This window comes from Neodiprion pinetum, chromosome 3 (genome assembly GCF_021155775.2).
Source record: "Neodiprion pinetum isolate iyNeoPine1 chromosome 3, iyNeoPine1.2, whole genome shotgun sequence".
Taxonomy (NCBI): domain Eukaryota; kingdom Metazoa; phylum Arthropoda; class Insecta; order Hymenoptera; family Diprionidae; genus Neodiprion; species Neodiprion pinetum.
In genome coordinates, this window is record NC_060234.1 from 21,425,313 (window position 1) to 21,439,387 (window position 14,075).

Consider the following 14,075-nt stretch of genomic DNA (forward strand, 5'->3'; position numbering starts at 1 on the left):
GTGGTGTGAAATTCCTTGCAATTAGTGCTAATTTTTTAGCAAGCGAAAAAAAATGAAATCCATTCTTGGTTTATCTCCCACAATTTTAAAGTATTCACAATTTTAAGTTTCAATAATTAATAGACGTATTTTAGTGAGAGGTTAATATTCTATTTGCCTCAAGAACTGTAAAATTTCGATTGCAGTTGTAACAAAACGCATATTTATTACACGTTAGAAAATGGTTCTTGAAAAACGTTACCGAGATATATATTTACTTATTATAACAAGACCTTTTTCACAGTGCAGTATACGTATATTTTATATTAGAAAAATTACCCAGCGTTTATTGAAATTGTATATTTGGACTCAAAACTACGACAAACCAATGTTATTCAACAGAAAAATACATCCCGAAAAAAGAAGACGATTGTTCTATGACGCCATTTTGAAAAATGATTAAAACTTCGTCAACTTCAAGGGCTTGAGCCCTGCTCTGCTCGGAGAAAATAAATTTTTACGGTGATAATCGTATTCCTTGTCCTCAAATATAATTCAAACACATACTTTCAAAAGTAAATATTCAACTGATACGCCAAAAACATTGAATTATTTCATGACGCCATTATGACGCCTTGCCACTTAAGTGGTTAAACGTTTGAAGCTGAAAAACAATTTTCACACAAATCCTGCAAAGGTACTTACATTTTCAATTCTCAAAGATTTTTGACCACCTTGTCGTGCCTATTTCACCAATCTCCCAGAATCCATGTAAACAACACAGTTACAAGTAAACTACGAAAGAGAATGAATGATGAAATAATTGTAAATCGAAATCGGTGAATATTCGTCACCACGCACTCTTCTCCGTACTTTTCGCGAGGCCCCGGGCTTCCTGATTCATTTCATAAATTGACGTCACGTCATTTGGGACTTGCGGCACTTCTTGAGCCACCTGCTAGCGACACCGTACGGAATATTTTCGAATAACTGAGACGCCAATCGATAGATAACACTGGTTGAATATGGAAATCTGTGGGTTGAATTTAATTCTACCGAAGGCTGCCGCAACAGCAATCGAAGCACCCGATTGGCTGCTTCTAATTTATACTTGAAAGCCATTGGCGTATTGGCGTTTATTCTCGAACACGATTGGCAAACACAAGCCATGGACCGCAGCGTTTAATATCAGCTGTGAAATGACATAACTGGACATAACCTCTCGGGTATTTAAAGCGCATCGTGCTCTGCGGGAATGTAGATAAAGTGAATAAATACTATGTCTATTAGTGTCGAAAACGCCGGCGTTTGGGTCGCATAATTAGATGGATTCATAATGCACAAATTCATTTTGTCATATCGGGGAATAAAGTTCCTGCGACAGTTTGGGGTTAGATTGGACTCAGCTCAGGATCCGAAGAGCCCACAGATTTTAGCAGCATGTACAACCAGTTGCAATTTGCCCCAGGTGCAGTTCTACAGCGCTTGGAAGAAGGCGAACGATGCGTCGATCAGAATATTTTACGAGTACGAAGAAGGATGCGACAGCGACGCAGACAACTCGCAGGCCAAGTGGGATAGCGTTGAAAACAGGTATGCGCACCGCATTCTGGAGCAGAGAAAAGCTTACAAAGCGACAATTGTCTATCCACCCAAGGGGTTTGAAAACCAAATCATATCAACGGACGAGGTGGACAAGTTAACGCGGACGAATTGGAGGCTCGAGAGTATCGCGAAGCTGGTCGAGAGCTTCAGGAAAATATCTCAATACGCCTTTCAGAACAACGAGAACATATACGCTGAAAAGTACCAGCTCATCATGCTGACCCTGGCGACAAACTGCAAAATATTCAGCGACGAACAGCTCAGCCATGTCCTCCGCTCGCTCATGCTCTGGTTCATAGAATGCAGCGAACAGGATTCCAACTTTTCACATCTTTACAGAGTCCTTGACCAGGAATGCATGGCTCGAGCCGAAAATTGGTCTCATTCACAGCTCCTTTTGATCTCCGACCACTGGTACAGACTCAGATTGATACGAAAGTCAAGATTCATGAAACACGCTATAATCAACCTCGGCAACAATGTATCGGATCTTTCGCAATCTCATTTAGTCCAGCTTTTGTTCTACATCGGCATAGCTCGCAGCGGACTTGTTAACTTTAAGGAAATTCAAGTCAGGCTCAACCCCCTGGTGTACAATTTGGACGTCGACGAATTAGCCATCATTGCACTTGGGTTCTTCAAAAGCCAGACTCCGATTAGGGATCGTATGCTGCTCACAACCATGATTAAGAAAACGACTCAAAAAATTGACGTCATCGAGGACATCAGTTTGGCTGCTATGCTCAAAATCACTCGGTAGGTTCATTTTCGATGAACTTGTCAAATAGAAGAGGTAAATTTTTGAGCTTGAGAGCCAGGTAAATTCGAGAAATTTCATGTCCAATAAAATGATTCTAGTCTGTTTCGTGTATTTTTCAGCTTTAGCATCCACCACAATGACCTCAGGCACCTCTGCAAATTATTGGAGTGCACGATACCCCAGATACCACGACTCTCGATGACCTGCTTGTCTCACGTTGTATTGGCTGCTGCAACTAAAAGCTTATTTTATGCAGAATTGTTGAATGCCGCCACAGTGAGGTGAGCGCGATAATTACAGTGCAATGACGTCAGTCTATTGCCTAACTATACCTGTACTATTTTATTTTTTTAGATTCTATAGGGAAATGTCCAAGGTCAGGATGAAGGATATAAATTCGTTAGTTTTTGCTCTTTCCTCATTTCACTACGTTCCCGAAAAGCAACCGAACATCCTTAATGCGATCATAGATGAACTGAACGCATCTAAACGTGAGCCTGAAATGAAGAGGTGTGTGTTCGATTCATGTGCTCTTTGACGAAAAAGAAAATCGCCAATTCCTGATTGAAAACTTTTATACAGGTACCCGGACTGCCTTGCAAAGTGCCTGCATAGCCTTAGCTTACTTAACAAACACCCGAAAAATTTAATAGCCAGAGTGCTGGATCCTAAGAACATCGAAAAAGTGTACGGATCGAACGTGAACATAAGACGGGAAATATTTGCTCTAGACTTGGATGTCGAGACTGAAATGCCAGACTATAGCGGCCCGAGACTCGACATGCATTCGCGGGAAAGCATCGCCATGGTAAAAGCTCGCGGAAGCCAAAACCTGAACCATTGTCTCCAGTTCCTTAAGTTGATGTACGAAGTTTTCGATTTTTTCAGATGATGACGGACCCTCTGCCGAATTTTAAGGGTCTGCAACTCAACTTTTCCGATTACTTGATGTTAGATGTGATAAGAATCTGCGAGGTACATGCTTTACTTTACTCAGTTTTCAAACCTTTCTTGTCATCAACTTGTCTAAAATGAATGTTATATTCATCTGTTCCAAGGAATACCTAGGCTCGAAGAAAATGGTCCACGTAGATCACGTACTGCCGCAATACTACCACCCAGACATAATCGTTTGCCTGGACGACAAGAAGCGTCCTGTTCCCATCAGCTCGGTGTTGTCAAAGATACCTTTTGGAAGCGTTAAACGGGCTCCAAAAATCGACGCAGATGGTACCAAATGGTTAGCTGTAGTGATAGGCACCCGAAATGCGCTTGCGAAAAATACTAACCGTGTACTAGGACATTTTTGCGCTAAGCAGAGGCAGCTTGAATATATCGGCTACGATCCTTTTTTGGTACGTTTCTACTGTAGATCGATATTCTCATGATGGTACTAATTTTGTGTAATAACCGTTTCTTCAATGTTGTGTTGTTTTTACAGATATTTTGGCAGGACTGGAGCCAGCTCAAAAACGACGAACAGAAGTTCAAATACCTACAGTGCAAAGTTTTCTGCTAATCTGAACACTCATCGTCATCAGTATCGGTACGAATTTTATTGGGTAATTTTTTTCTCTTTTTTTCATCTTCCGTCATCATCGAGACACCTTTGAGTGTTCAAAATTTTGTCCGGGAGCACGACGCCGCCATTTGTATATATATACACACACACATATATATATATTACATACATATATATATATATATCTATATATATATAGAGAAATATAAAGTAATGTAAAGAAGTTTAAAAGTCTATCACGTACACTCAATAAACTTCGTTCGTAAATAGTTAATATAAACAACATACTCGTTATATTACGTCGAAATAGTTTACTTTCGATCGTTGCGCGTTGTTCCGCTCCTTCACGATTATGAAGGGTCTGGAAGGCGAACAGATTTTCTTCTTATCCGATGACGCACTCTTTTTATCACCTATGCAGACTCGCGGCTTGCGTTCTTTCGCGGGTAAATTAGCTGGCGATGCGGACGCTCCGCATGTCGATTTCTTGCATATTCGGGCCTTGAGTTTTTTGCACACTTTTCTGTCGCACACCTTCTTAACCAGGTAAACCGGCGACCTGGGCGGTTCTAATGCCGGTGAAAACAACAGGTCTCCAACCTGCAGGAGAACGTTATCGATACCAAAAATCGGTTGGTCAATTCATTGCAAAAAATTATCAGAATACAGGAGGATTCATATTTTTTACAGTAGTCATAGTTTCCGAAAATATATAATACGTGCCTTTCGCTGAAGAAGCTGATCCGCGTTAGTGACGTCGGGACACGGCCGTTTTTTCTGGTGAGAGAAAAAAAAAATGACAATTAGATTGTAACAAAATCGGCGCAAGACCCGAAAAATCTTGATTGCATCGATCAAAAAGAAGAGAGAAAAAGCCAACTCACAGGCAACTGCTTTTTGGGCCCAACTTTTTTAGAAATTTTTATGTTTCCAGTTCTCCTTCTGGAACCAGCTAACTTCCGTTTCTTCTGTAGAAGAACAGGGGGTTACTTTCCAGATATTTATAATACTATGTTCGGCATAAAATCGACTCTGAATCTGTTTTCCTCACCCGTAACGACTTGGATTTCAAGTCGCCGAGGTCCTTGCTGGTCCTGAGAGCGTCAGAGTAAGAACGCCAGTCTTCAACCTCTTCGCCCTCTGCCGATTGCTTAACTTCAACGTAATGCGAGATATCGCTGTGATATGAGCTGAGATCCTTCGCCGAACCCCGATCACTTATCAAACTGTCTTCGTCCTGTTCCCAGTAAATTCCCGCCCCCTCACCGTCGTCCGACATCCTGGGAAAAATCAACATCATTGCAAACTTTCAAAAATTTCGACAAATTTACTCCGATCATAAATTTCTGACAGCTTCTCGGATTTTCTGAAAAATCAGTGTCAAATTTCAATGATTTCTAGTCAAATTTTTGTTGTGATATCCCAATTTCTATGCAGGGAATGCATTTTGACAAATTCCAATCTCTCTCAAAGAAATCTATCCCAGTATTTTATAACCCGCAGTACCATCAGAAAGAAAATATTACGCATAAATGCCAGAAATCTTTAGATTTGCGATGCAAAGTGAAATTCCGAGAAAAAATATGAATCTTCTCTTGAAATTCGTCCAAATGCCATCTATCACTCGGCTTGATGAGGATAAGCCTGAAAAATTAAAGCTCAGAATTTTTCAGGTTTTCAGCACAAAATAAAAAAGTAACGAAGGAACGTGAGACTCCGTAGAATTTTTTAAAATTCGTATCACACTGTCAAAATAAGTCAAACTTTTTCAAAAGTGATGCGGAATTTTTCTTAAAACTGGCTGAAGCATGGTATGCTTCTGAGCAATTAAAAAAAATCATTCTTTTCACCAGTCTGATGATCGTGATACCAAGCTCTCCAGAGTGCTTGCCGATCGTATCCTCCGCGTAATCGTGTAGGTTCCTTTCGGCGGAACGCAGACCGTCATCATCAGGTTGTCGGGATCCTCATCTTCGTATTCGCCCGACGACATTGGTTCACAGACGACTTCTCGACTTGAATAAAGAGCGAAAAATTATTCGGGTCTGAAGTTTGACAATATGGCGTCGACCCGAGTGAACAGCTGATCATTCTGGACGAAGCAAAGGCAAATTACAAGTATCTCAAGCTATGGAGAACTTCGTGCAAGCCGTTAGACTTCTCCTTTATCACATTCGTTGCAAATTGTAGCAAAATAAGTGGTTCAAACTAGTTTTATAATTAAATATGAGCTGCTTGATGCATGATCGTAGTTTCTGAAATCCGACGGCAGTTTCGGAAACGTCGAATATCGATAGAAAATGGCGGCTCAATATCGTTAATTCGTCACGTAGACTTGAATTTAACTTTTAAACTTCACTGAATCTTACAAGACTGCCATCTCCGAGTCGCGGTCCCCTCCGCAGACGTCTAGGACACCACACACGGGTATCAGATTTTCTGCATCCGACTCTGCTCGAGGTCCGAATTCGCCTTGAGATTTGGAAACGCATATAGAGTATTCCGCCGGATCAGAACTGTAGGATAAAATGTTTTTAGGCTGGAAACCTGATTTTGAATATTAATGAGAATTTTTTTAGGTACGAACAAAATGAAATTTTTGCTTTCAAAAGAAGCATCCTGATATATATATACACTCGTGAAAAAATAAACGCAAGTGTGACAAAGAAATTTCTGGCGCGTGATTTAAAAAAAATTATTGACAAAGAGTCAAGTTGGTGTAGCTTCAAGAGTGAACCAACGAATTCGCCGATTATCGACGAAGTCTATAATGTTCACGATAGCTGCAGGTTACTCTATTATTACATAGAATTAATTCGATCGTTGTATCCTTTGCCAGAGTTATTGAAAAATAGATGAAAATTTAGTTTATTTTTCACTGTCATCTAACAATCGACTTCCTTCTCCCTCAATCCTACGGCTACAAAGGCCCGTTGCAGCCCTGCAGCGTCCTATACGTACCGGTTATAATACCTTTACATAATTTTCCACTTAGTAATACTTTCTCGCAGTCGTAATAAAATTGTTTAGATTAAATTATCGACTGGTATAGAGGTATCTCGTAACATAGCCAGGTATACGAAGATTTTGGTTGTCGCTTCTCGATAATAATTACTATGCGTGCATGTATATAATGTTGGACCCACCTTCCTCCCAATTCCGTCTTGGCGTCTTCACTTTCCTTCGAAGATCGTCGCCTCGTGTCAAGGACGACGCTCGTATCTCTTTCGAAAGTGAAAATTCTGTGGGGGAAGCGAATGCGGGGGGGAGGGAGAAAAGAAATAAATTAATGCAGGAATAAATAAATAGAAATAAAATCGAATAGAAAGTTCTTCTTCTTCCGTACGGCTGTTTAGCCGAGGAGAAAAGTCGTTTCCGGTACTTGGTCGAATTCCGTGAAAATTTGCGTTTTTTATTGGTAAACAAACCGACGGCCTCACCTTTTCCACCAACTCTCCGGCGAATCCGTCGACATTGGCAACCTGTACGGCAGCTCGGGAGGCTGCGACGACCAATTTTCATTGAGCCAAGGCTGGTATCCTGTCGGCTCCAATTCCCCCCTTCGACAGTATTTCATTATCCATTTGATCTCGTCTGCCGTTGGGATTCTGATTATCTACATTAATTTTTGTGTTTCTTTATGCATTTATTTCGTACGTTTATGAATTTTCTTGTTCATTAGAACTCGGTATTGTTGAGATTTTTTTTCGAAAAATTATACATGTTTGCAAAAATATTTAAAATTAATCAGACGAATTTTTTGGATCTACTTCTGATAGCTTTTTTTCTTGTGATAATCTCTAATAAAGCGACAAGATCGAGGGACTTTTCCTTTCGAAATCGAATTGGTGATTCCAATTCACAAACATTCATCCCGATCAGTGATTTCTATCTTACTATGTGATTTTTATTAATTTCGAGTGTACCGAGTGATCATCGATGATATCCGAGCGTTCTAAGCGATTTTCAGCAATCACCAAACTAGTTAGAATCACAAGTAGTTATAATAAATCACCAGTAGTATCTTAGAATTGGTGAACTGGATCATCAATGAAAACGTGTAGTAAGATGGCAATCAATAGAATATTAACGAATTGAAACCATTTGTCGTTTACCGCAAAACATCCAACGAATTTCATGATTTCCAACCCTATCATGAGATATTAAGTAATTCGCGATGATTTAGAATAGTTTCAGCTATCTCGATTGATCCCTAAGCATTTCAAAGATAAAGATAATTTTTTTTTAATTTACGATTTGATTTTAAAGTATTCAATTTATGACTTCCTTGAGTGAATATTTCTCCCCTTGGAGAAGATTTTTCGAAAAAAATATCATATAACGCTTATCGCGAATAGAAAGTAAGAAATTTATAAAGAACTTTTTAAAATAGTTTGCATCCGAGTAATACAGACAGCTTTTTCCAAGAAAAATATCACCTTTGAAGGCCTATCGAAATTCGTTACGCAGAGGGTCGAGGGATCGAAAATTCCATCGCCCGTGTCGTAACAGCCCGCAGGAATCACTTTGGTCGGTTGATGCTGCGTTTTTAGGGACCTTCCAGCCGGATTAAGGCCGTTCAGTTTCGACTGATTGAATCTGTGCAAAATTTTTACCCGTCGTCAAATGTATCTGAATATGGTAACATGATTTTGTAAATTGGTACAAAAGACTTTTCGGATAGAAAAAAAAAACACTCTTTGAAGTTCGTAATTTCCTTCTCGATATTGAATCTACGTGACTATAAACTTTCTAAACATAAACGGAGAGTATAAGTAAATGTACACTTTATTTATAACTATCAAATTCCAAATTCGATTTAGCCGAGACAAAGTTTCTGGAATTTCATGGATATTAATCGTAAGCGTAATTTCTCAGGCTTGTTGAGAATTTAGTGAAAAAAGTAGCAGACGGAAATTTGCGATTCTAAAAATTTCACAGAATCAAGAAAGGTTTTAACAGCGAGCATAATTTAAAATTCAGAACTCCACGGATATTATTCGTACAAGTTGCAGAAATTTTTTTACCGACAATTAAAAACTACATTGTGAAAAGCAGCATGTGATCATTTCGGTTTAACCAATCACGAGCGATTTAAATACGCCAGCGATAAAATATGGCTCGCCTGAAAAACTGATCATCTTGAAATACATCGTAGATAGATTCACCTAGAATAATTATCGGTAAATCATATTCAATGCGAAAGTAGTAGTGCTTTCGCCTGGATCGAGGAGCGCCGACCCTGAGGTCTCTTAGGGCAAAAATCAGGGGAATTTCTCTGCACGGAACGTGAAAGTCTCGTAATTCAACTTCCTCCTCCTCCCCCCCCCCCCCCCCCCCTGGCCGCATAATTAATCTGTCAGTAGCGACGCGTTGATTAAACCAAACGACGATGAAGAACGAATTTTTGCGATGCAGTCGCAGGGCAATTTGCAGACCCTTCGAAAGGTTCGCGATTGCTCAAATGCTGCGAAGAACGAAATAAAACAAGAAATTATGCCTCGCGATATTTCGATTTCTTTGAAGGTATTAGTCCGAAGAATTTGGTGCTCGATTTTTGTGCTAATTTTGAGTAGCGGCTATTCATAAGAAGGTTTCTTAATAATCAACGATTACACGTTTGAACCATCCTGGTTTAATCTTGATTTTGAACTTAAAAATTCAAAACATGATCTGTAATTGTTAAACTCTGTATCTGCTTATTTTCCTCGAAACGTCGTTTTTCCAAACGTTTATTTTTATCTGATACTTAGTATTGAAATAAGATAAAATTACGAGAATCGTGGTGAAATGGTACATTATGTAACAAGGGAATAAAGTCGGAGATTATTCCCGCGGGTGAATTGCGCTCGGGCAGTAATCACCCAAGGGAATAGTCGACTTTTATTCCTGTGTTACATGTAGGACTTTATTTCCGACTCAACTCTGGCTGGAATATTTATTTGAAAATTTGGATTTTTAAATTGGGGCAATTGTCTGCTCCCGCTTCTTCTGGATTTGAATTCGCGAGAAATATGATCTCATATTTAGGGAAAAATATTCCACTTTCGTACCGCTTTTAAGGTCAAAAAATTTAACATTACGGTTGCGTCGAGAATAAAAGGAAATTACCACTCCTCTTAATCAATTGGTTAGAAGGAAAACAAATTTCAATTCGCGAAATATCGGCGTTCTAACGGCTCACCGACGATCCGGAAATTTGCAGTAGGCCCAGTTCTCCGCCTCGTATATCAAACCGTCGCTGAAAGTGTATTTCCACTTCTGAAGCTGACCACGACTCCAAACTCCGTCTATCTTCTGCTTTCCCGGATACTCGAGCCTCCCCTGACCATGCTGCATGCCATCCCACATTTCACCCTCGTACAGAACGTCTTGAGGGATTAAAATGCGGTTGAAAACTAGTCAAAATCAAGAATTTTTTCACGCAACAAACAAAATTGAAAGCATTTTTAAAATGAAATTTGAGAAACATTTTCACTTGATTTTCACTGACGATTTTAATGATAAATTGCGGAGCCTGGTCTTGCAAGCGAAAGTGGAAGTAATTTTTATATTTCTATAGGTTTTTTTTTTTTTTATACATTTTTACTTACTGAAACCGGGAAAAATATTTTAAAAAATTCCATCCCTCAAGGTTTTTTCTTGAACTCGTGTTTGTAGTTTCATTCAGAGTGAAACTCCCGTTTAAATTGAAATGTGGTATCCTATTCTTGATTCTAAAAATTCTATGCAAAAGTGATTACTTATTTTCATTTAATATGCATTAGAGTGAGACTCGAGAATACATAGAAACAGGGAAACAGAAGTGTTCGGAGAAGTATCAAAGAGAAGAAGAAAAGGTTTCACAGGCAAAAAGGATGAACACAAAGTTGAATACATTTCAGGAAGAAATTATTTGTTTAATTTTATAAGAAATGTTTTTTAGTTCATTGTAATTTCATGGTGGTTTTTTTCACTATTGTTATCCTTTTTTTATGCAAACACCTTGTACTTCGCAAAAATACTACGTACGTGATGGAGGGAAATGGAAGTCATAATATTTACCAAAAACATCCCATAAAGCTGAAGTAAAATATTTTTTGTGCAGACTTGCGTAATGAAACCAACTTGTGACACAGATTTACAGTAATAATGTTTTCAGAAGTAAATATACAGTCTTTTACATGTTAAATGAATTTTTGGTAGATCAAACGAAACGAATAGCCAAATTTTCTCCCTCGTTAAAACCTCTGATGTCATTTCTATTTATATACCTTTGAATAAAAACGTTGCAAACCGACAAAAGATCGATAATTATCTCGAGCGAAAGAACAAAGTTCTCTAAATCCTATTGCATCGTTTCATCTGTATAATTCAATCATGCGATTCGATCCGTCAATACAGTCAGTCGCACGAAATTTATTTTGCAAGGTTCGAAAAAGTTAAAGTAAAGCAAACAACGATAGAATTCCCGCCGCCGATCCTTAATCCAGGATCAGCGATTAATAATGTTTCGAGTGAGACTTTTCTTGTCATTTCTTCATGATTTGAATAGGTAGCAGCGTAAGGCTCGTCAGAATATCATCGGTTATGATTTGTTCGATGAATTGTAGCGAACGTTTTGTTGAATAATTTCAGAGATCAAATTTATTTTTATCTCCTCAAACAAAACATGTTCTGATTGTAATTAATAAATAGTTAATAAACTGAATATCTGATTTGGCTGTAAATAAAAATTGTGTAAGAAAAACAGTCTCAGTGACCAAGGTAAGATGTATAGTTTATTATCACACGTGAAAATGATTTTATGAAAGAGTTTTTTAACAAATTTTAATCAACAAAGTTTCACCTATTATAATTTCTAACATTGCAATTGGGTTTGAATTATGTATTAATAATTTATTATACCCTCACGTTTAGTGATTCGATGATTGATGGTATTTGATTTTTTTTTTTATTTCACATTGAATCCTGACAGAATTTTTTATTTGCCATATTGTTGAAATCAAGTGAAATATTTTTTCCAGTGGAATTTAACAACATATAAATTTACGCTGAGCGTATTTTTTAAAAAGTTTTATTCGCTTAACCGTTAACTGTTAGAGTCAAGTATTTTGAATTTCTTAATTCGTTGATCATAAATTAAGGCGATTTCCTGTATCAGTGGCACGTTTAGACAATATAACCGTTATTTGCAAACATACCATAAAACTAATTCGTTTAACAAAATATGTATCCGCAACGTATGAGTTTATCCGAATTAATTAACATCTCGTATTGATATATGCGTAAGGATATGTTTCATAAGCGCTGCGGTTTTGACATGGGTATAAATTCTTTTCGGCTCTAAAGTAGAAAGAAGAAATTAATTACAGAATTAAACACCGTACGTGAACGTGACTGCGCGGCTTAACTCGCGAAGCATGAAGTTTGTACAAAAAACTTATTAGCTCTCCGGCGTGGAAATTAGAACAGCTCGCTATCCGATTTAAAAAAAAAAAAAAAAAAAAAAAGACAACAAATTTGCAATATTTAGACGTTAGCGAAAACTTTTGCACAAAAAAACTAGAAGAGCCAGCACTTTCGGGTTTGCCCACGTCCAAACGATCGCGATGACATAATTTTAATTTATCTTACACAATTAATCAACCTTGACGGCGGGTTCAACTTTCTTACCGTGCGGCATGCGGTATCTTCCGACTCCTGCCATGCCCAGAGCATCCCAAGTTCCCTTGTATCGAGATCCATCGACAAAAATCGTCTCGCCTTTTACCTCCCTCAAATCACCGACGAACTTGCGACTAGTCTCAATCGGTTCCCAGTTATAGTTGGAACTCTTTTGAAAACAAGGATTCAAAATTGAAAACTCGTATTTACCCTTGGGAATTTTTGTGAAAAAAAATAATGTACCTCCTGATAATTCAAATGATTATGATTCGTGTCCACAGATTGGAATTTTTTTTTAACTTCACTATTACCGATTATTTGTAAAAACTCTGTAGAGAATTCTGCAAACAATTTTGCTATAATTTATAAATTTATATCGTTTATGCTGTATGTATGAAATTCTTAGTTATCGTTAACTCTTCTATGATATTCTGTTAACATTGTTCCATCAATTCTCCGAAGCTTTTTTTTCATGCGACAGCTTATTTCTGAAATAAGTACACTGAGAGAAAGTTTTAGTTCCGGTTACCGCTCGGTCCTTAACTATTTTCATTTTTTACCACAATCGAAAAATATAGTTCTATGTACAAAACGAAAATTAGTTTTGTAAATGTTACCAGAAAGTCTAGTATCCGTTACTATTCTTTCTCATTATCATCACTGTTACTATATTTTCTTGTAACTGTTGCGAAAATTTAATGCTTGCGCAACAATAAATTGACGTTAAAGCCTTGTTTAGCTAAAAAAGTAGAGTAAACCGAACAAACTGATTTTGCGTTGCAATTACCAAAAAGAATCGACAATAGCGCAAAATGGTTACGCGTACCTCGTTTTTCGCAATTCCAACAATATTCAAACAGTTTTTTCAACGATACCTGTTTTACTGAATTTTTTTAGTTACTGTAACAAATGAAATTTTTCTCATTGTATCAATGTTTGCGAATTTTCGCGGGGAAATCATGCGCGATTCGCCGTAAAACTTTCAGTCCTGGGTAATTTTTAAGAATCCCTGAACTGCTGTTCCTTCCTTTTCAAAATTGAAACTCGTATAATTTCGCAGAACCATAGAATAAAAAATTCCTATTTGCGTTAACGAAGCTGCAACGAAACCACAAAACCTTTTGCAAAAATTTTCCCTTACGGAGACTTTAGTGGATATTTGTATATGAATAGTATAAATGACCTTAAAGATCGAATAACTCAAGACAACCATCTCAATTTTTTTTCTTACTCGGTCAGACGAGTTCCTCTGCGAATTCTCGTCATACTCGAATCCATCCGAAATTCGTAAGTCATAACTCAATTCCCCGTTTGGCTCACGACTCGATTCCCAACTCGTGTTCGAATTTTGGCCTGGTTTCATTTTCTCCGGCTTTTCGAAGCGAAAATCGCGGTCCTCTACATCTGTAACTGTAAAATCTGAAGATAATTCACTCGACTCGTGGTAAAATATTTCGAGTATTGACCTCTGCTGGGAAGAAAAATTCCCCGATAAGTTTTAGCGAATTATTTCGCCCAGATTTTCTCATCGTAAAATAAATGTACGTGGGGCAAATCGTATCG

At 37.9% G+C, this 14,075-nt stretch overlaps 2 protein-coding genes across 2 annotated transcripts; one reads left to right on the forward strand and one right to left on the reverse strand.

Moving 5' to 3' along the window:
• Nucleotides 1–1,148: 1,148 nt before the first annotated feature.
• LOC124213949 (FAST kinase domain-containing protein 5, mitochondrial-like) lies at nucleotides 1,149–4,135 on the forward strand. The gene is made up of 7 exons (XM_046615787.2): nucleotides 1,149–2,340; nucleotides 2,464–2,625; nucleotides 2,699–2,854; nucleotides 2,927–3,152; nucleotides 3,233–3,319; nucleotides 3,403–3,699; nucleotides 3,786–4,135. Exons 1-7 carry the CDS (start codon nucleotides 1,316–1,318, stop codon nucleotides 3,861–3,863), a joined length of 2,031 nt encoding a protein of 676 aa, XP_046471743.1. The 5' UTR covers nucleotides 1,149–1,315; the 3' UTR covers nucleotides 3,864–4,135.
• Nucleotides 4,136–4,157: 22 nt separating this feature from the next.
• Nucleotides 4,158–13,875, reverse strand: LOC124214400 (uncharacterized). The gene is made up of 14 exons (XM_069134380.1): nucleotides 13,744–13,875; nucleotides 12,522–12,681; nucleotides 12,115–12,191; nucleotides 11,899–11,941; nucleotides 10,051–10,264; nucleotides 8,306–8,465; nucleotides 7,307–7,482; nucleotides 7,013–7,108; nucleotides 6,236–6,382; nucleotides 5,717–5,881; nucleotides 4,918–5,146; nucleotides 4,751–4,834; nucleotides 4,590–4,643; nucleotides 4,158–4,466 (listed from the first exon to the last, which is right to left on the reverse strand). The coding sequence occupies exons 1-14, from the start codon at nucleotides 13,873–13,875 to the stop codon at nucleotides 4,158–4,160; spliced, it is 2,046 nt and encodes a 681-aa protein (XP_068990481.1).
• Nucleotides 13,876–14,075: the final 200 nt, after the last annotated feature.